The 22,033-nt window shown below is 33.8% G+C and overlaps 1 protein-coding gene across 1 annotated transcript in view; it reads right to left on the reverse strand.

The window, feature by feature from the left end:
- LOC139498491 (transcription factor HIVEP3-like) overlaps positions 1 to 20,234 on the reverse strand; it is a 34,971-nt gene extending 14,737 nt beyond the window's left edge. The window contains exons 1-5 of the mRNA XM_071286895.1: positions 19,976 to 20,234; positions 15,989 to 16,057; positions 13,031 to 13,105; positions 1,129 to 6,472; positions 300 to 440 (exon numbers count right to left, since the gene is read on the reverse strand). Of these exons, the coding sequence (XP_071142996.1) occupies positions 300 to 440; positions 1,129 to 6,472; positions 13,031 to 13,105; positions 15,989 to 16,057; positions 19,976 to 20,015 (5,669 nt within the window). The 5' untranslated portion in view covers positions 20,016 to 20,234. The remainder of the gene's footprint in view (positions 1 to 299; positions 441 to 1,128; positions 6,473 to 13,030; positions 13,106 to 15,988; positions 16,058 to 19,975) is intronic.
- Positions 20,235 to 22,033: the final 1,799 nt, after the last annotated feature.

Consider the following 22,033-nt stretch of genomic DNA (forward strand, 5'->3'; position numbering starts at 1 on the left):
TGGTATAATTTCAAAGAGATTCATACACTAAAACACAAGTTATTGTTTGAAAACTACAAAAGTGCTTATTTTGTGCCCCCTTTTGCCCCTTATCCCTAAACTATTGGGACTATAACCCCCAAAATCAATCCCAACCTTCCTTTAGTGGTATTGAACCTTCTGGGAAAAAATTATAGAGATCCATTCAATAAAACAAAAGTTATTGTCCAGAAACAAAATGCATCTTCAGACAAAGACTCAGACGACATGATACCATTATACGACGCAAAAATTTCACACAAAAACATTACATATACTACCTAGATGACATCTTGGAATCAGATCTTCCTAAAGTCTTGCTTTCTGTAGTGGCTGTCACAGAAACATGATCAGGTAGAAGCTTGGCACACATGGCTGGTCTAGATGAAAACAAACCTGCACCTGATGAAGAACTTGACAAGCTGCAAATGAAAAAAATAGTTTTGAATACATATATTATAATAATACAAAACAAAAGAAAGGAAAGCACACTTTGAGGTTACCTCTAAAAAATTATTAAACAATAGTTGAACTTGGATAAATTAAACTCTTATGTACCGGTATACTTAAATCTTGGAAGTTTAGCGATCTTAAGGTGGTACCCAACACTTTCACTAAAATTAATTTGGCTAGTTTAATTTTCATAAAATTTTGGCAAAGCATTTACTTTGACCCTTTTACAAAAATATAAAAAATTTAAAAAATTTGAACCAAGTGTTTTATCAGAAAAATTACACTGGTTATATCGCAGTTTGACAAACACTAATTTTGATCAGCTTAATATTCCCTTAACAACACAATGTCATTAAAACGTTTAGCTGACTTTACAGCATTATCTCCCTGTAGTGTTAGGTACCACCTTAAATACATGTATGCAGAATATCATGAAGAGAATATTTTGTCATTGCTAGTGTGCGCAGGGCAATGCTATCATTAATGTGAGAATTATATCCATGCACAAAAATTTTCTAAATGAATTGAATCATGAACAATAACAACCTGAACAGTATTCTTCATTTATATCTAAACTTGTAAAAATTTGTTTGATTTAAACAAAATCTTTAATATAAAGTATTTCAGCGCAGGCATAACTTTTCAAATCTCACATACCTAATTTCTACGTCTTTTGAAGTTTCATCTGATTCATCCATTCTAATATCATCCCCATTGTCCATGCTATCTAGATTCTCATCGTCTGCATCCATTACATCATTTTCATCTTCATCATCCTCCATTGGTTCCCCTTCATCGCTCTCTTCATCTGCTTCGTCAGTGTCCTCTTCATTTTCCTCATCTCCTGTCTCAGCCAGTTTTGTTTTGATTTTTGCTTTCTTTGAATATTCACATTGCAATTTCAAGGCTTCTTGATCAATTTGTGATTCATCAATCTGGGTTGGAACAGGAACAATCCCCTTTTCAACACATTTTTTATGGTGGGATTTAGATTTCATGTGTTTTGTCAGATTACCTTTTGTTTTAAAAGAAAATCGGCATGTTTTACAATGGTATGGTCGAAGGTTAGTATGTGTGCGGATGTGCTTTTTAAGCATGCTCGGTTTTTTACATCGAATTCCACATTTAGAGCAGACATATTTACCTCTCCCTCTTCCTCTGACATATGTGTAATCTTCCAAAGACTTAAATCCTCCTTCTACACAAGATATCTTTTGCCGCTTTGCAGATGGACTAGACGCAGAAGATTCAGCACGATCTACAGATACTGATTTCTTCATGGAGCTATCATCCTTTAATCGCTTCATCGCCTTTTTATTCGATTCTAAGTCTGATTTTCCGATTTTCTGATTCTGTTTAAACGTCCAGTAACTACTGTGAGTCAATAAGCCTCCTTTTGGAGAATATTGATGGGCATCATTGTAAACAGGATTTGAAGAATAAGAGGTTGAATAAAGACTGAGCAGCATTTTTGATGTCAGTCCTTCAGGGTTTGGATCATGACGTGCAACTCTCCAATTTGAGTACATTGATACCTTCTTTGAATGACTCTGCATGACATACATTGGTTGTGGTCTCTGAAGGCAACAAAATGAGGCATATGTCGAGGACTTCAAAGATGGAAAAGAATGTCCATGGAGCAATAATGGATATTTCTCTTTAATTTCTATGGCCTGTGCATCACTTTCTGAAAAACTTCTGCTTCGGGATGGAAACTTGTTCCAAATAGATTCTTTAAGTGGTTCTTTGCTAGTTAAAGCAGCTTTTAGCTTAGAAACTTTTTGAGCAGTTGTTCCTTTAGATGGGCTGAGCGCATCAGAACTGCCGTGTGATTCAAATCCAGCTGTTCCACTATCGATTTGTGGTGACCTATAAATAGCTTGTTCCATCACTACAGGTACTATTATGTTAAGTCTTTCTATCAACTCTTTTGTTAAAGCAAGTTTGTCTTCTAATAAACTATCGCCCTTCATAATTCTCAAATTATCTCCCTTGCCAATTTGTACATTACTAATCTGTTTCTCGCCTTTATCTGAATCAAATAATCGTTCTGCAGTATAGAATGATTGGCTTTCTTCTAAATGGGGTGCAACAGGTTCCGTGACATATTTCAAAAGTATCGGGTGATTTTTCGCTGGAGTTGATTCATCAATTTTTAAATTTGGATTCGCCTCTTTCCATGAATCAGTATCTTGTTCTTCCTCTTTAATATGTGATACAGAAGCAGATGATGAACCAAGTCTTCCTTTAACCTGTGATACTGAGGCAGGTAGTAATTCCAGTCTTCCTTTAAACTGTGGTACCAAAGCAGACGGCGATTCAAGTCTTCCCGATGGAGATGCCAGCTTGTCTGTGCTGAGAGACCTTTTCATTAAAATCTTCTGTTTAAGTGTATTTTTCCACATAGCCTTAGCTTCTTCTGCTGTTTTTTGCAACTGAGAACTTTCAAGAGAAGAAGGACGGTTTGTCTGTGATGGACTGACTGAAGAATTTTTCTGCTCTATCCAACGCAATTTTCCGGAATCATGAACTGGTGTTTTGACAGTGACGGTTCCTCCTCCCATTATGTCAAAGGATGTTGTTGCATCTTGTCTGTTCAACATTCTCCCACGACTAGATGATACCATCACAGCATTTCCAAGGGACATAACTCCTGGAGAAGCTACTTGAGGTGAGCCATATAATGGTTTTTCAACTAATTTCAGTTCTCCTTCTTTAGTTACATTCATATAATTAGTGAGTCCCTCAAGTTGTAAGCTTTTACCTCTTTTTGCTCCCTCCATTTTAACTTCAGAAACTGTGTCTCCATCTTTATTGACCTCCATTTTGATTATTTCGCCATTGACTTCCATTTCTACAGATTTACATTGGACTTGCTGATGTCTGCTTAGCTCGTACTCATTTTTAAAAACGTTCCCACAAATAACACAACCTTGTTTCTTGTTATGGTTTTCACTAATAGCCAATGATTGACCAGAGAGAACAGGTTTCTGTAAAGTTTGACCTTCAGTTATTTTAATAAATTTACACTGGATTCTTTCATGTTTTCCAAGCTCATACTTGTTCTTAAATATACAACCACATACAATGCATTTACATATCTCTTTTATATTGTCCTCTCTTACATTATTGCTCATTTGACCTTTAACCTCAAGTTTGTTCGAACTTTGACCTTCTTGCTTAGCTCCATCTGGAGTCTCATCTGGGTTATTAAGCTTGATTTTTACAGTGATTTCACGGCCATCTAAGTCTTTCGTTCTTGTTGTACTGAAAACATATCCATCAGACTGTGAAGATTGACTGGTCAACAATGGCTTGGTAACTGGAGCAATGTTTTGGAATCGTGTTGTACTAACATTTGTCTGCAAAGTGTGATTTTTACTGTCTATACTACCAGCACTAGTCACTGTGTGTAGTTTCACTGATGTTGAAACTTTATGACCCATAGACACTGGAATGGATAATGCATTTCCTAAAGGTGACATCACAGATGCTGACTTTGTAGTGGCTGTTTGTTTTCTGCTATCTGGTTTTAATATATATATTAATGGTGTTTGCTGATCCCCGACCACATCAACACTGGGAGAAATAGCTGTACTGGTTAGAACTCCTGACGACGACATTTGACTCAATGCAGCCATGTTAGGTAAAATCACGGTATTTTGTAAACTGCTTGGAAGATTTTCCAAAGAAAGTTTTCTGACTAGATTACCACTGACAGGTGGTGTTTGTGGTGGCAGTTTCGTAGTCTGAGGTTCAGTTTTGGGTAAAATTTCACTGTTTTGTCTTGACATCTTTCTGTGTCTTGGAGCATCAGCCATAGGTGTACTAACAATAGCAGCATTTGCTCTTATTAAATTTTGAATTCTTTCACTTAAAATATCTGCACTTTGCACTACTTTAGAGTCCTGTTTCCTTGTTGGTGATTGAGTTGTAATAGGCTGCTGAGGCATTATGGGAAATGCTGATTGTGTCGTCTGCTGTTGTGGGTGGTAATGGATGACAACTTGACAACTTCCATCTGGAAGAGTTGTTACTGCTGCAGTTAATTTTGTACCAGCTTTGGATGCTTGCTGAAAATTTTCAGTCAATTTTTCCAAGTCTTGTAATGCTTTTGTAGTTTCTGCTGGGTTTCTATCTGCATTTGGTAAATTTATTGTTTCAATGTGCCCAGCAAGATTTGGAGTTGGTTTAGGTGGTATAATGGCAGTTTCTATTTGTCCTACCTGAGTAACGGTACTTTTAGGCTGAGAAGTCTTTATTGGTAAAAGAACAGAACTAGAAGGTATACTATTCTGAACAAGGTTTTGTAAAGCTTTTGAGGAATACTCTTGCATGTCTGTAGGTTGAACAATGACTTTCTGTGGCTGAGATATCTGTGACATCAAATCTTGTGTCAAATGTTTTTGTTTTGGAGCTATTTTTAAAAACTGTGTTTCAATAGCTTTTGGATCAGCCAAGGTGCTCATGCTTCTTTTCAGTAATGGCACTTTTGGTGGTTCTGTTAACGATATTGACCTTTCTAGTTTTGCCTTTAGTTTGTCATGTAAAGATTTAGACCTATCGAGTGATTTCATTGGTCTTCTATATTCAGTAAATGGTTTTCGGGTGTCTAGGATTTCTGGCACTTCTATTTTAGGTCTCTCCTCTTTAGGCTTACCTAAATATTTCATTACTTCTTTTAACACATGGTTCTGAGCTTGCTCTTTCTTATTTGGATCTTTTGATTTTTCATCCATTGAAATTTCTATTTCTGGCACTATATGACTTGCCATTTTCAGAACTTTTTGATGTTCTTCTATTGGCAACCTTGAAAGTGGATTATCTACAAGTTTGCTTGCTATGTATATAGCCTCATTTACAACTTGACCTTGATCATATTCAACTCTGACATTTGAACTTTTGTCATCAACCTCAGTTTCAGATTCAGTCTCACTTTCAGATATGGCAGAATTTTCTTCTATTTCTAGAGAGTCTTTGCTTTCTGATCCAGATATTTTGTTTGATGATTTACGTAGCAAACCAACTTTTAATCTATGTGTTCTTGATTTGCAATGTTTATACAAGTTACTTTTTGTTTTAAAATGGAACCCACAATCGTCACATGGATATGGTCGTTCTCCTGTATGGGCACGGAGATGTTTCTGCAACACGCTTGGCTTTGCACATCCACGTCCACAAAATGAACAAATATATTTTCCTGGTTTCTTTGCTGTTTTTTTACCTCCTACTTGCATCATATCTTTGGAGGCCTGGTCTAGTGAAACTTGTGTGACATAAGCTGTTTGTGTTAAAGGATGCTGGTTCCCTGAAATATTACTAGATGGAACAGAAACCAGGAATTTACTAGTAATGACTTTTTGAGAATCATCTATTATTAGTTGTTGAGGTGACAATGGTGTTGTCTTACTGATATTTTGAAGCTCATTATCTGTAACTTGAAACAAGGCTTCTAATGATAAGTTCCTTTTCTCATGAGAATCTAAAGCTGCGTTAGGTTGACCTTCTAAATTCTTCTGGGCTCCAATAATATAAGCCTGTCTCTGCGCATCGGTCAAAGATTCTCCTTGCGGAATCACAACAATTTGAGCCAACTGGTCTTTGGATGTATTCTGTGCAAGAATCTGAATATTTGCAGTGCTATTTATACCTTCTGCTGATAAGACTGACCTAAAAACACTAGATGGCAGCACTGTTGGCACAGGCGATTGTGCTGTGACAGCTTCCTTTTTATTTGCTGCAGAAATTGTAGTTTCTGAAACGTCTAGAATAGTATGGTCTTTCTCATTTATTTCTTCACCAAGCGATAAATTCTGACGTTGTAGTTCTTGAAGTTCCTCTAACGAAGCAAGATCTGTGCAAGTTAGAGATGCCGGTGTAATAGTTTGCAGCACCAGGTGACCAGTGTCTGGTGATGTCACTATTGTCACTGGAATAGGTTCTGCCATGACAACATCTTGAACCAGGGCAGACTGTCCATCATCAGTAGACAGGGATACAGCTTAAATGAAAGAAAAATAAATAAATAAATGTTGTTTAGAAAAAAGGAAATTTAAATAGTAATATGCTTCCAAATAAAGTGTCATTTTAGAGATAATGATATTTCTATGTTGCTAAATCTAAAATTAAATGATATCATAATGATAGTATATTATTTTAGAATACATTTTGTACTAGAATATTTGTCCTCAGGAATGAGATCCCTTATTTTGTCCTCAGGCATGAGACCCCTGATCGCACTTTTACATTTCCATGTTCAATGAACCATGAAATCTGGGTCGAAACCCAAATTTGACATATATATTTTAACAGTCATGTGTATTAAGTTTTAATTTAGTGTGATGTGACCACAAACTACTGGAAGTACATAACTTTGACCCACTTTAAAGAAATATAGGACATGCCCCTCTACTATCATGACTAAGACGTAAAATTTATGTCAAATTTCAGTTATTTTGATTTTTATGGAATTTCAGTTATAGGGTTATGATTAGAGTATATAAATGTCATGTAGGCGGATTTAGGGGGGGGGTCAGGCCTCCCCTTGTTGGGAAAAAATTTGGTTGCTTATATAGGGAATCACTGATGCGTGACTGGAGCGGCCCCCCTTAGATCAGTCAGTGGGCCCCTCTTATTAAAATTTCTGGATCCGCCACTGTAGATAGGAGTATTATATGAAAATGTTGTACAGCAAGGATGTGTCAAGTTATAAAATAAGTGCCAGCAGTAAGCTCCAAATTTTCTGATTTTAGAACATGCAGAAAGAACCTACCATTTTTTTAAGATTTTATTAAAAGAATTTCTTCAACTTTGTTTTTAAAATCATTATATAATAAAAAGTTATTTAAAAAAAAACTAAAAGACAGATTTCTCTAAAATATATTTGAATAAAATAAATATTGATTTTCTTTGTAGCAACTATTTATGACCAGGTGCTCCGCAGGGCGCAGCTTTATACGACCGCAGAGGTCGAACCCTGAACAGTTGGGGCAAGTATGGACAAAACAATCAAGCGTGATACAGCTCTGAATTTGGATTGTAATCAAATTTTTGACATTACATGGTTTTTTTTACACAAAACAAATGGCAAGATTTTACAAATCAATTAAAGATTTCTTTTTCAAACTTATTTAAATCTAAAATTAAATAGTTGACACAGCATAGGTTTCTGACACAGAACATGCGCGTAGCTACGTTTACGTCAAAACGCCCGGGCGTACACTTGAATTTTGAAAATAAAACAAATAATCGACATAGAATAAGAAAAACTGGTCAAAAGCACATCAGCCTTGTGCTTCTTTTTTCAATGGATTGTAATTTTGAATAAAAAGGGACTAAATTTAATCAAATAGATCTTTGTTCGAATCTTTTGTAAAAGTCTGAATCTACTATGAATTCTACGTACTTTTCTTATATTTAAATCAATTCACTATCTGCTCAGATTCGATATGCTGTTTGTATTTTTGTCGAGCCTGTGATCTATGTCCCAAAAGCGAGACAAAGCGGCGTCAATATTTAAGTTCCAAATGTGAATAAAGTCTTTTGAATGACTCTCCGTGAAATTTTACGAAAGTTGGACAGAAACTGTTTATGATCAAAAGAGTATTCAGAGCAATATAATAATGCAATTATATCTTTAATTTTCCCGCATTTTAAGGACAAAATGTATTTCTTTCTGCAACTAATAAGTGGTCGTAGTTTGGGCTTACATTTTGTTATTTCTCAATTACATTAACTACTTGTCAAACCTTCATCGATAAAATTCCGAAGAAGCTTTTTCTATGATTAATGTCTTAAGCTAAAATTTTGAAAGCATTTGTTTTCGTTCATTTTTCTGTTCTTTTCTGATAGACAGATAGCCGGACTCTAAGACTTCTTTACGCAATTAATTGTTTTACATGCTCAATTTATAAACCTTCATAGATTGTCGTGAAATATTCCAGATCAAGAAAAAAATATCAAAAGAAAATTTTAGATTTTTTTTAAATCCCTTTAAAGGAATGATAAATTGATTTACTTTTTATGGGAAGAAATCCAAGGTGTTCTAGAATTATATTGCACCTCTTAGAAATATTTTGTTTTGGTGTTCATTAAAAGGTGCTTTTGTCGATTGTATGCTCACTCACGGCACCCTTTAAACTTATTTAAAAGTAATATTGGTTTGGACGTTTTCTCTAAAACCAATGACCATTTGGCTAGCTTCCAGTTTAACACGATGAATAAGTTAACATATTACAAAATTTAACCAGAACAAATAAACCATTTAGATTCAAAAGTATGTTGCTATCAATGATTTTTTACTGACAGGAATCATTACGGTATCTCATTCTCGATAGCTTTTGGGGGCTTTGTCCTTTTCGAACCCACTACCCGCAGGTGCTTTAACATTGAGCGGTTGGCACCCCTCATATCCCTCGCCAAGGTTTGGGCGTACACGTAAAAATGACCCAGCTACGCCACTGCAGAATGAATGTGGTCTAATGAACTTAAAAAAATTTTTTTTTGCCTTTGAGCAATTCACTATGCTGTTGAATATTAATCCTCTCAAACACAAATGTTTGAAGAAATTTTCTGTTTATTTATGAAATCTGAAATGAGAAAAATTTAACCCCCCCCCCCCCCCCGCCCCATTTTTTTTTTCACATCCCCGTTTCCCTTTTTCCAAAACTGATATCAATTCAAATTTCTAATGGAGTTTGCAACAATAACTACTCTTTTAAATACATCATAAAATATTAAAATGTAAAATAAAGTGCTTGTTATCACTGAATGGTAAAGATTGGTTGGTAGTAAAAGTGAATATACATTGTTTATTGTATAAAACAATAAAAAAAACTTCATCAGCAACATTTTATATTGGCAAATTTCCAATGAAGTTATTTACATAAAGTTATTGGCAAATAAAAATAGAAAATGACATCATAGTCATGTCTGGCAAATTTCCAACATATATTATCAACTACTATTCTATACAAAGAAAGATAACTCCAATTGAAAATTAATTGCTAGATATTTCTTGCTATTGTGCAATACTGTGCAATTGAAAATTAATTGCTATTGCACAATACTTGATATGGAATCCTGATTTGGACCAACTTGAAAACTGGGCCCATAATCAAAAATCAAAGTACATGTTTAGATAAAGCATATCAAATAAGCCCAAGAATTTAATTTTTGTTAAAATCAAACTTAGTTTAATTTTGGACCCTTTGGACCTTAATGTAGACCAATTTGAAAACTGGACCAAAAATTAAGAATCTACATACACAGTTAGATTTGGCATATCAAAGAACCCATTTATTCAATTTTTGATGAAATCAAACAAAGTTTAATTTTGGACCCCCATTTGGACCAACTTGAAAACTAGGCCAATAATTAAAAATCTAAGTACATTTTTAAATTCAGCATATCAAAGAACCCCAAGGATTCAATTTTTGTTAAAATCAAACTAAGTTTAATTTTGGACCTGCTGGACCTTAATGTAGACCAATTTTAAAACGGGACCAAAAATTAAGAATCTACATACATAGTTAGATTCGGCATATCAAAGAACCCCAATTATTCAATTTTTGATGAAATCACACAGAGTTCAATTTTGGACCCTTTGGGCCCCTTATTCCTAAACTGTTGGGACCAAAACTCCCAAAATCAAACCCAACCTTCCTTTTATGGTCATAAACCTTGTGTTTAAATTTCATAGATTTCTATTTACTTATACTAAAGTTATGGTGCAAAAACCAAAAATAATGCTTATTTGGGCCCCTTTTTGGCCCCTAATTCATAAACTGTTGTGACCTCAACTCCAAAAATCAATCCCAACCTTCCTTTTGTGGTCATAAACCTTGTGTTTAAATTTCATTGATTTCTATTTACTTATACTAAAGTTATTGTGCGAAAACCAAGAATAATGCTTATTTGGGTCCTTTTTTGGCCCTTAATTCCTAAACTGTTGGAACCAAAACTCCAAAAATCAATCCCAACCGTCCTTTTGTGGTCATAAACCTTGTGTCAAAATTTCATAGATTTCTATTCACTTAAACTAAAGTTATAGTGCGAAAACCCAGAAAATGCTTATTTGGGACCCTTTTTGGCCCCTTATTCCTTAAATGTTGGGACCAAAACTCCCAAAATCAATCCCAACCTTCCTTTTGTGGTCATAAACCTTGTGTTAAAATTTCATTGATTTCTATTCACTTTTACTAAAGTTAGAGTGCGAAAACTAAAAGTATTCGGACGACGACGACGACGACGCCAACGTGATAGCAATATACGACCAAAAAATTAAAATTTTTGCGGTCGTATAAAAAAAGATGCAGTGCTGTTATTTTCACACCGATTAAGTTCATATAACATGTATAACTATAGTGCATTTTTATACATAGCTATGACATGTTCGACAGTTTGATTAGGTTTGTGCGATGTTGGTATGTTTTAACGGTAACATTTACATTAATTGAAAACCCAGTTATGACGATGTTGGTATGTTTTAACGGTAACATTTACATTAATTGAAAACCCAGTTATGACGATGTTGGTATGTTTTAACGGTAACATTTACATTAATTGAAAACCCAGTTATGACGATGTTGGTATGTTTTAACGGTAACATTTACATTAATTGAAAACCCAGTTATGACGTCTGCCAAGGACGTATATATATGTGAGTTATACATACTTGCGTCTGCATACTAGACATATTTCATTTTTCAAAAGTTATTGATACTTGTATCCATTTATAGATCACTATACCTCAATATAGATGTTCATCATGCATTGTCATGTAAAAGTATATAGTTTAGATTAAAACCAATTTAATAAATGAAGAGCTTTCTTTTCATACATGTCATATTTTATTCTTTTTTAATATGAATATGTTGGTGCTGTGTAAGATGGGTTTTTTTTTGTGTAAACATACTCTTATATTTAAGTGTAATAATTGCTATGTTCTTTTTCTAGATTGGCAGTATAATCAGCTGGGGAGAAAACTCAAACATTCCCTTTCCACAAATAAATAATCCATACATTTGCCTTAGATGCAGTCATTTGGAATTGAAACTTTGATAATGTTTTAAGTTTTGAAATATTGTGTAACAAAGCATTAAGGGAGAGCTCTATCATTTGATTTTTAGGGGGGGGGGGCTAGGATGAAAAGTTTTGTCCGGCATGTTTTTTCCTGTTGTAATCTCTGTCCTGACTCTTTATTTTTCAATCTATTCAGCATGTTCAGTCCTGCCAATTTTTTTAGTTTAGGCCAACTAAAATTAATTAGTAGATTTTCATCCAAATTTTTGAAAAACATGGGGCGGGTGGGAGGATTTTATTTTTTAAATTTTATTTCATATGAAACCCTTGTCACAAGTTCTTCATACCGCGGGGTATATGCTTGTGGAGAACAAGCTTGTATAATGTATATACATGCTGTATAAGGAATCTGACACTATTTTTTAAACTCTTAAATAAAAATCCCTGATTGGCAACCACTGTTATACATGTAATTGCCGCTTTAGAAACCTATTTATAGTATACATCAAATGGAAGAGAAATGCTCTCTTCAGTTGGACTAGACCTACACCAAATTTATTTTACTTTCTAAGCAATGGTTTGTAGTCCACATATAATCAATAAAATGTATTGGTACAATTGTATGCAACACAAGTACTATGAGTACAAAATAAAATGTAAACTTAGTGTGGAAAGTAATTATGATATAAAACATGAACTTATCCAAAAAGTAATTGTTGTTTAATGACTATATTGAGGGTATTGGGACAGTTACAGAGGGTGTTTGCTGTTTGTCAACAAAAACAACAGCCATGGGTTAATATAAGAGATTCCCGAATTAAAATGCGTGTTTGTCGACTTTTTTTTTCTCAATATACGGTCATAAATCAAACAAATTCGTGCTTTTGTCAATTTCTTTAATCCAGTCATGTTTTTTGTACCAATTTGTTCTACGATTCTTGCGCTTTGGATATCATTTACAGTCCAAATTTCCTGACACAAAGTCATCGTATAAATAAAGAAAAAGGTTTTCGATTCACTTGTGTCACTACCGCAATTTGCGTTAAATGACAAGGCGTTTTACTCGTTACTCGAATATTTCATGCCCTTCTCGTTATCAATCTCTATTCTCGGAAGATGTTGTCATCATAGAGCAGCAGAATATGTCGACTCAATCATATCGTTATTAGATTACTCGGAGAAATACAAAAACGAAATTTGAAACAGGAAGTGTTGAATGAAACGAAATTATCGATGGTTCCCGGTAACGGACATGATAAAATCCGGAAATCGTATTTTGTTAAATAAAAAAAATCGGGGCGGGACGATTTCAGAGGGGCGGGCGGGGATGAAAATCTAGCAATTAATTTTAATTGGCCTTATCCTGACTTTTTTTTAACATAAATTGTCATCCTGCCTTTTTTTACATAAATTGTCATCCAAAGATTTTTTTTACTCAAAACCCATGTCCTGACTTTTTTTGAATTTCATCCCAGCCTCCCTCCCCATAAAAATTAAATGGTCATCATAATTCTACGTGTTCTTATACATGTTATACCTGGATTGTCCTGAACGGACTCTGATATTACAATCACTTGTCTGTTCTCTTCACTTTCTTCTTCACTATCATTTTCTGAAGCAAAAACAGAAAAATAATTTAAAATCAAAAACAGAAAATATTCTCAATCAAGATTTAATTTCATTGAATTTAAAAGTGAGTTCATCATTTTTCTAATTTCAAATCAAAGACCCCATCCCCCATCAAACATGATTCTTTTTGACAATATCATTATTTTTCTTATACATGTATGTAAATGTACAATGTACATGTAAACAGGTTGATAAACAAAAGGAGCTTGTAATAGTGCAGGAATTGCTTTCTCTACTTTATACACCATATACACACAGGCTGCGTTGGTAGGGTAAGTGACAGTGATGAATTCAAAAATTTTCATAGGGGAGAAGGGGCACTGCCTGCTAATGAGTTGGCCTGTTCCATTGATTCCCTATTTAAACAACCTAATTTTACCCACAAAAGGAGGAGTGCCAGGTACCATCTCTCCCCTCCATCCCCCCCCCCCCCCCCCCCCCCCCCCCCCGCTTTGGTTGACTGTTGCTTGTCTATTAGAGTCCAGCGGCGGATCCAGAAATTTTCATAAGTGGGGGCCCACTGACTGACTTAAGAGGGGGCCCGCTCCAGCCATGCTTCAGTGATTCCCTATATAAGGAACCAATTTTTTCCCCAAAAAGGGGGGGACCTGGGTCGGGCCCCCTCCTAAATCCGCCTCTGGAGTCAGACAGGAAGTTGTTCTAACTTCTGCTACTAAATACAGTGGTTTTGATTATCCCCCTTTCGATGAAGCTTGATTTTTAAAGCAAAATATTCAAATGTTTTCCTTCACTAATATTTTACATTGTTTTAGTAATATTTCAGAAATTTAAAATCATTGAATATTGGGAGATGTGTCAGTGGCAGGGATCAGGGATCATGGGAGGGTTTCGGGGTTGAAACTCCTTCTTTTTTATGACAATCAATGCATTTGAATGGGGACATATGGTTGGAACCCCCCTTTTGAAATAGCTGGATCGGCCCCTGTGTGTGTAGAAGTCAACAAGACAGGTACACATATGACCTAAATATAACATTACACATGTCAAGAAAAAGTAATTTTGATCTTGAAAAAAAGGATAAAATAATATCCCCACCCCTAATAATTGCTGTGTTGCTTTCTTTGTGTAAACATGATAAACCTTCAAACATAATTAAATGTTGTAATACGCTATGAAATAACGGTATATATATGTACAAGTAATGCATCAATCTGAAATATGTATATATGCATGTCATGAGGCATCAGCTACCAGGTGCAAAATGTGTAAATATTGAACATTGGACCCTTGATCATCACGATGAAAAACAAAATTCACAAGTATTAAGTTAGATTATATATTAGGGCCATATCATTAACAGATCTTCATGATCCAAAATTATGAAATCTTGTTTCTTTAAATGCTATCAAGTCCCTTTCCCAAAATTAGGTTTAATGCATCTTGGTCTCATATCTTAAGCTAGGTCCCTATTGTAAAAAATTTGAATTGTTTGTTTTAGAAACCCAAATTTGGGACCACCCTCTTTAAATAAAATAAAAAAAACTCTAAGGGAAAAATGAACAACTGTTAAACAATGTCTTTTATTAATGTAAAAGTTTTATTTACCAAATGTTGTACAATATCTTTATGAAAGGCTAAAGATTTCATAGAAAAATAAAGGGCTGCGCTTTAGCGCATGATACGCCCATTGCTCTTTTAACTTGTCTTTTATGCTTTAAATGAATTTATATGATCAACTAGAAATATATATACAAATCAAAAGGGATGTTACATTAATATATTCACCAAAGTTTCATAAAATCCCCCTTTTTAAAGTATAAAAATTCATTACTTAAGAAAACGTAAAATCTAAAATTTATAAAAATGGAAAGGCAGCTTATGTCAATAGATATAAACAATTTATTAAAGTTGAATAAAATTTTGTGAAAGTGTTAGTTATTGTCCCAAAATTGGAAAATCCCCCCTTTTTTAAGCATAAAAATTCATAACACGGAAATGTAAAATCTGAAATTTATAAAAATTGAAAGGGAGCTTACATCAATAGATATAAACAATTCACCAAAGTTTCATGGACATTGGTGAAAGCCTTTTTGAGTTATTGTCCGAAGTGTTGAAAATCCCCCTTTTTTTTTATGAATAAAGCCCCATAAATCCAAAACTTAAAATCTGAAATTTATAAAAATTGAAAGGGAGCTTACATCAATAGATATAAACAATTCACCAAAGTTTCATGGACATTGGTGAAAGCCTTTTTGAGTTATTGGCCGAAGTGTTGAAAATCCCCCTTTTTTTATGAATAAAGCCCCATAAATCCAAAACTTAAAATCTGAAATTTATAAAAATTGAAAGGGAGCTGACATCAATAGATATAAACAATTCACCAAAGTTTCATGGACATTGGTGAAAGCCTTTTTGAGTTATTGTCCGAAGTGTTGAAAATCCCCCTTTTTTTTATGAATAAAGCCCCATAAATCCAAAACTTAAAATCTGAAATTTATAAAAATTATAAGGGAGCTTACATCAATAGATATAAACAATTCACCAAAGTTTCATGGACATTGGTGAAAGCCTTTTTGAGTTATTGTCCGAAGTGTTGAAAATCCCCCCTTTTTTATGAATAAAGCCCCATAAATCCAAAACTTAAAATCTTAAATTAAAAAAAAAACGAAAGGGAGCTTACATCAATAGATATAAACAATTCACCAAAGTTTCATGGAAATTGGTGAAAGCGTTTTTGAGTTATTGTCCGAAGTGTGGACGACGGACGGACGGACAGACGGACGGACGGACAACGGTATACCATAATACGTCCCGTCTAAAAGACGACGGGCGTATAAAAACCACGCACATTATAATACAAACTTATAACATGTATGATGTACAAAACTAAACAAAACTTAATTACCATTGAAATCTTCCGATATTTTTAGTCTTTTTCCTCCACTGCATTCATCAGAATCATCATCGTATGAACCTAAAATGAAACATTTTTTACAATGATGAGACGCTTTAGAAATAAAATCTTCCTGTCATTTTATTTTCATTTGTGATTCAACCAGAATTCATTTAGAGAGTACAAGGGTTTTTATAGTGTCACTTTACAAATCCTTGGAGAGTAGAAGAATGTATATCAGAATTTCACTTGTTGTCTGTCTTGATTTGAATTTGAATATTTTTCTATTTGATGTTAACTACATGTACATGATGTAGCACTTCATAAATAACTATGACAAGATTCTTCTTGCAACTGTTTTATTAATAGATGAACACAACAATAAAAATGTTGCCCCCCCTCAAATTATTGAAAAAAAGTGGGAAAAGTTTTAGAATTGTAATAAATATGAGATTTTTTTTTTGTATTTAAAAGGTTTTGTTTATGCAAAAAGTTAATTATAACTTTCAAGTTGTTTTTCTTAAATATACCTGGGATTATCATAAATTTAGCACCTTCATAATGTTTTATGGTTCAACAATACTTTAAAATACATATGATCACGTGATTGTCTATTTCGAATCTCCCCTATATACTTTGCAAAATGGGTCAATCCATAATGTAATTATGTTTGGGAACACCCACTCTGAGTAATGTGACGTAATTTCCAAAATTATAAATGACACAAATATAAAAAAAAAATACAGGTTACAAATGTTCTAAACTATATCATGCTAAATTACGAATTAAAAGAATAAATTGTCTTCTCCAATGTGTTAGATTCATCAATAAATATGTTAATATTGTTGTGTTGTGGGTCCGTGTAACACTTATCAATTCAAAGTTTTAAAAAGTTTTGAAATTTTAGATTTTTGGAATTTTGATCAAAGTTTTAAAATATCAAAATTTCAAATTGTGTTAAAGTTTTGAAATTTTGAAATTTTAACCAAATTATTAAAATATCAAAACTCTAAATATCGTTTATAAATTTGATATTTTAGAAACTTGATCAAACTTTTAAAATACTAAACCTAACGTGCAATTTTGATTATTTCACTTTTTGAAAGTTTAATTTTTTAAATGTTTGCTTAAAATATCAAAAATATAAAGGGGCGACAAGAGGGGTACCCGTAATCACTGATGTAAACACGGCTCTGATAAGAACTATTCTTAGTTGAAATATAACAATGAACTAAAACCAAAATCATACAAGACTTAGAAGGACATAGGCTCCTGGATTGGGACAGGCGCACAAATGCGGCGGGGTTTAACATGCTTCGTGAGATCACAACCCAGCTTCAGACCTCAACTTATAAACTAATTGAAAGGTTTTATATGTCTTCATTATACACACTCTCTCCCTGTTGCATTTATTGCTAATTTGTTCCGGAACATTCATGAAATATTTCTCACTGGCAACAAAAAAAATCGATAATTTAAAAAGGTTGTTTACATACAAATTACGAAGAAACGTAAGATTCAACTTCCGAGGACAAAGTTTCGCTTATAGATGGATTTAAATATGTATTAACTTCACATTGGTCAAACACCTCTTTAATTGTTTCGTTCTTATTTTTCTTGAATTTCAAATTTCAGTTTCAGCGTTCCGTAGGTGAATTCTTTACTTAAAATTCAGCGTTTTACATTGTACTGGTTTTTCGAGAGCAACATAAGTGTACGGCCAAAAATGGAAAAAAATCCATCATGCAGCTGACAGTGTGGCTTCTCTTTGCACGCCCCATTCTGACTGGATGTACATGTGTACTTTTAGTTTGTTCAAAGTCGATTGTCGTACGATAACTTAAAAATACCCAAATAACAAAATGCAAATACTGGACAATAATATCCTTTAATACAAAAAAATCTGATTCTTATTATAAAACAGTGGTTGATTTAAAACCTATAATGGAGCTACGTGTATGATAACCAGTCCAAACGTTGTCTTTAAGGGAGCAACCATTTAACTTTTAAAGTGAGGTGAGGTTGTTTTGTCGAAGCACTAACAATTTTATTAAGTTTTTCATCGCTATTAATCAACTTGTCTGGTTCAAAATTTAACACTAAAAGGCATGGATAACTTTTCTTTTGTCCTCTGCTGGCACAGAATTTTATATCACCAAATTAGGGATCAGAATATTTTAATGTACCATTATCGAAGCCCCTAGTGGTAATATCAAGTAAAAAACAGGGACTATCTAAATATTGGTTCCCCAGAAGATTACCATTTATCGCTGATAGAAACTTTTGAACACAATTTTCAACTTTCAAAATGCCGGCACCTACAACTGGATAGATGGGTGCTTAATGTTGTACAGCGGCAACTATTACATAAACATGAATGCAAGTTGGGTGCTTAATGTAGTACAGCGGTAACTATTACATAAATATGAATGCTCGTGAAAATAATGTTTATGGTATACGTTTATATATGATATGAAAGGTTTCAACTTTTACAAAACTAGAGCTATACTTTGGATTTAAAAGTTTACTTTATTTGGCCTTTTCAATTTTATTTGACTTTATTTGCCTTTTTAACTTCATTTGGTTCGAGTGTCAATGATGAGTCTTTTGTAGACGAAACGCGCGTCTGGCGCAAAAACCGGCAAAATTTATATTCTGGTATCCATCTATGATGAGTTTTTGTAGATACCTTGTAACAGTATCTTAGTTCCAATTTGCTGATATTGGATCTTAGTACCGTCTTAATTTCAGCGTAAATAAGATTATATTAAAAACCTCCCACATTGTGGACTAGCACAACCTTAATTAGGACACCATCATTCAGTATCATAAAACCAGCAGGTAAAATGGTCAATATCAGAGCCGTACGTCTGTTTTTTAAATAGATTATCTTCTTTTAAGAAATATTAATTTTGTCATCCATTTTTTCACCGCTTACAAATGTCCGTTTTATTTCATACATAAACTTTTAAGTATCAGTATGTTTTAATTCATATTGTTTCGTTTCGTTCCGCTTTTATTTCGTTTCGCTTTTTACAGGTATCCCTCTTATTGCCCCTTTTCTATTTTGATATTTTAAGCAAACATTAAAAAAATCAAACTTTCAAAAAGTGAAATAATCAAAATTGCGCGTTAGGTTTAGTATTTTAAAAGTTTGATCAAATTTCTAAACTATCAAATTTATAAACGATATTTAGAATTTTGATATTTTAATAATTTGGTTAAAATTTCAAAATTTCAAAACTTTAACACAATTTGAAATTTTGATATTTTAAAACTTTGATCAAAATTCCAAAAATCTAAAATTTCAAAACTTTTTAAAACTTTGAATTGATAAGTGTTACACGGACCGTTGTGCAATGATCTTACACAGTTTCTATATATAAATGACTACATAGCCTTGAGGAGTCCATTTTGTTGATAGGTATATTAATATACATATTTCGGATCTCACAGTTGTTTATAAAAACGTATCATAAAGTTATGACAAAATATTTTAATTCATTCCTTTAAAATTTCCTAAAATGAAAATAAACAGTTTCCAACGTACATTAGCAAAAATTAATAACCGCATGTATACAATGACACCCCTATCTTCCGTTCTTCTTGGAACCGTCCAAATTGTTGGCCTGGGAAAATTCCCAACGGTTGTTCGGTACAACTAAACCGAATATTTTATATCCCTGCAGCTTCAAAATATAAATTACTTGTTAGAAATAGCTTGTATAAACATCCAAATTCAGCTTCTATTCAAATAAAAACAAGTCAAACTAGATGCTTATCGTAAATTGAGAAAACAAAATCATTCATGGTTATGGGTAATCCCACATCAACAAACATGGAGGGTGTTCCCTTGTACGCGGTTTCTCCAACAAGAGCACATAGAAAACTAATTAAAACAGACTTGACAAATGTATTTAAATGTATAAAAATCACTAAAAAAGTCATATTATAATGTGTTGTTCTTGTCAAGCATACACACGAACAGAAAATACGTACTTGTTTGAGGAGAACCAAACACGGATTTCCGACGTGGCATCCCCTCTGATCATGGATGTCCCTCTCTCGAGTTTAATGTTACTAGCACATCGTATAACTACTTCACCATTACAAGAATATATTACGGTTCTTATTTTAGAAAATACTTTTCAAATAACTATGATTTAAATCCAATTGATCGATAAATCCAATCAAATATGGGGATTTTCTCAATGTTGTGCAGGATTTTAATGACGTCAGGAATTACCCTTTTGACCTTGCGAGAACGAGGCAGGTGATTTCCGAAAATATGCGAAATGTTTAGTTTCGACGAATTAAAAACTTTATAGGTTCTAGTTTAAATATCACCGCATTTGGAACGAATAGGAAGGGGAAGTTAAAGGATAGGCGACGGTTCCCTTGGCTTAAATTATATTTGAATTACAGTATATGTATTTTTAACTTATCGAGTTCGAGCTTCATGCATGTTTAGTCACACAGGGACTCCGCGCGGTCAGCAGATAATAATTTATGATCAGCGTTGGCAATGTGTAGGTTTCGTTCCATATCAATTTATACCAAGCGGTCCGCCACGAGCAGCAAGCCCGGCAGGAAAAAGGGAAAAAGGGGGGATATTTAAGCATTATATGAACACGAACCAAAAAAGAAATTTCATACAATATTTTCTCAGCTAGGGCACATAATCTCCTAGTTTTGAAAGATTCTTGTTCCGAAACATGTTTATGTTTACGGATCATGTTATTCGGTACATATCGAGAAAAATATATATTTGACCGTGAAAGAATACATCAACTAACGGCGGTCCGCACTGATTTAAAAGAAGTTGCGGTCGGAGAGTGAAAGATCTGGTATCTGGTATCCATATCTTCATTTCTCAACAAATCAAATTACAATGGTATAGAGATACACACAATAATTACATAATGTATATGTACAGACATACACTGCAAAAATTATACGCCGTAAAGCAAGAGGGAGGCACACATCATATATTACGGTATACATATTAAACTAAATGATATCGTGGAAAGTACATGAATTACCCAGGAGAGCCTAAATGCATATTTATTGATTGATTGTTGATTGCTTTACGCCGCATTAGCACAAGTTGTTAAAAATATATAAGATCAGAAAGATTTTTACCGTGCTATTCATCAGTTCATTAAATTTCAATGAATTTGCTTGATTTCTATATAGCTATCGGATAGTATAAATGCAATTAAGTGAAATTCTACTTTAAAATTCGAGAAAAATCTGCTATATTTTTAAAAGGTAGAACAAATCAGAATAAACGCTATCTGTCAAAACTATTCAACTTTCACGGCTAATACTGTACCGTGACTAAGTTTAAGAAACATGCTCAATTCTATACAGTGACTACTATTTAAGAAATCTATAATGGGCTGACCTGGGACTGTTATAATCTGGATAATGCACAGCAAAGGCATGCCGATTAATTACTATACCTCAGATATATACTGCACAGTTCGACAATAAAACTGAGAATGGAATTCGAAATGGGGAATATATCAAACAGACAACAACACGACCGAAGATCAGACAACAGCCGAAGGCCACCATTTGGTTTTTCAACGAAATGAGAAAATCCTGCACCCGGAGGTAGATCTCAGCTGGCTCCCAAATATACAATTGTGTGTACTAGTTTAGTGAAAATATGGACTAAACTCCAAGCGCTTAATTACATATTTAAACCCGTCATTATGTAAACATGTTAGTTTTTTCTTGTTTGCATTGTTTTACATTGTAATTTCGGGGCCTTTTACAGCTGACTATGCGGTATATGGGCTATTTTTTTTTGTTGAAGGCCGTACGGTGACATATAGTTGTTAATTTCTGTGTCATTTTGGTCTCTTGTGGAGAGTTGTCTCGTTGGCAACCATACAACATCTTATTTTTTTCCTATATATATCCAAAACATATGAATGAAACAAGATTAAATAAAACATACAAGACTAACGAAGGTCAGAGGCGCCTGACTTGGGACAGACGCACAAATGCCTCACCTCACCTATCCTCTTCATGCCGGTCGGCATTTAA

The sequence above is a fragment of the Mytilus edulis genome, chromosome 12 (assembly GCF_963676685.1).
Source record: "Mytilus edulis chromosome 12, xbMytEdul2.2, whole genome shotgun sequence".
Taxonomy (NCBI): Eukaryota; Metazoa; Mollusca; class Bivalvia; order Mytilida; family Mytilidae; genus Mytilus; species Mytilus edulis.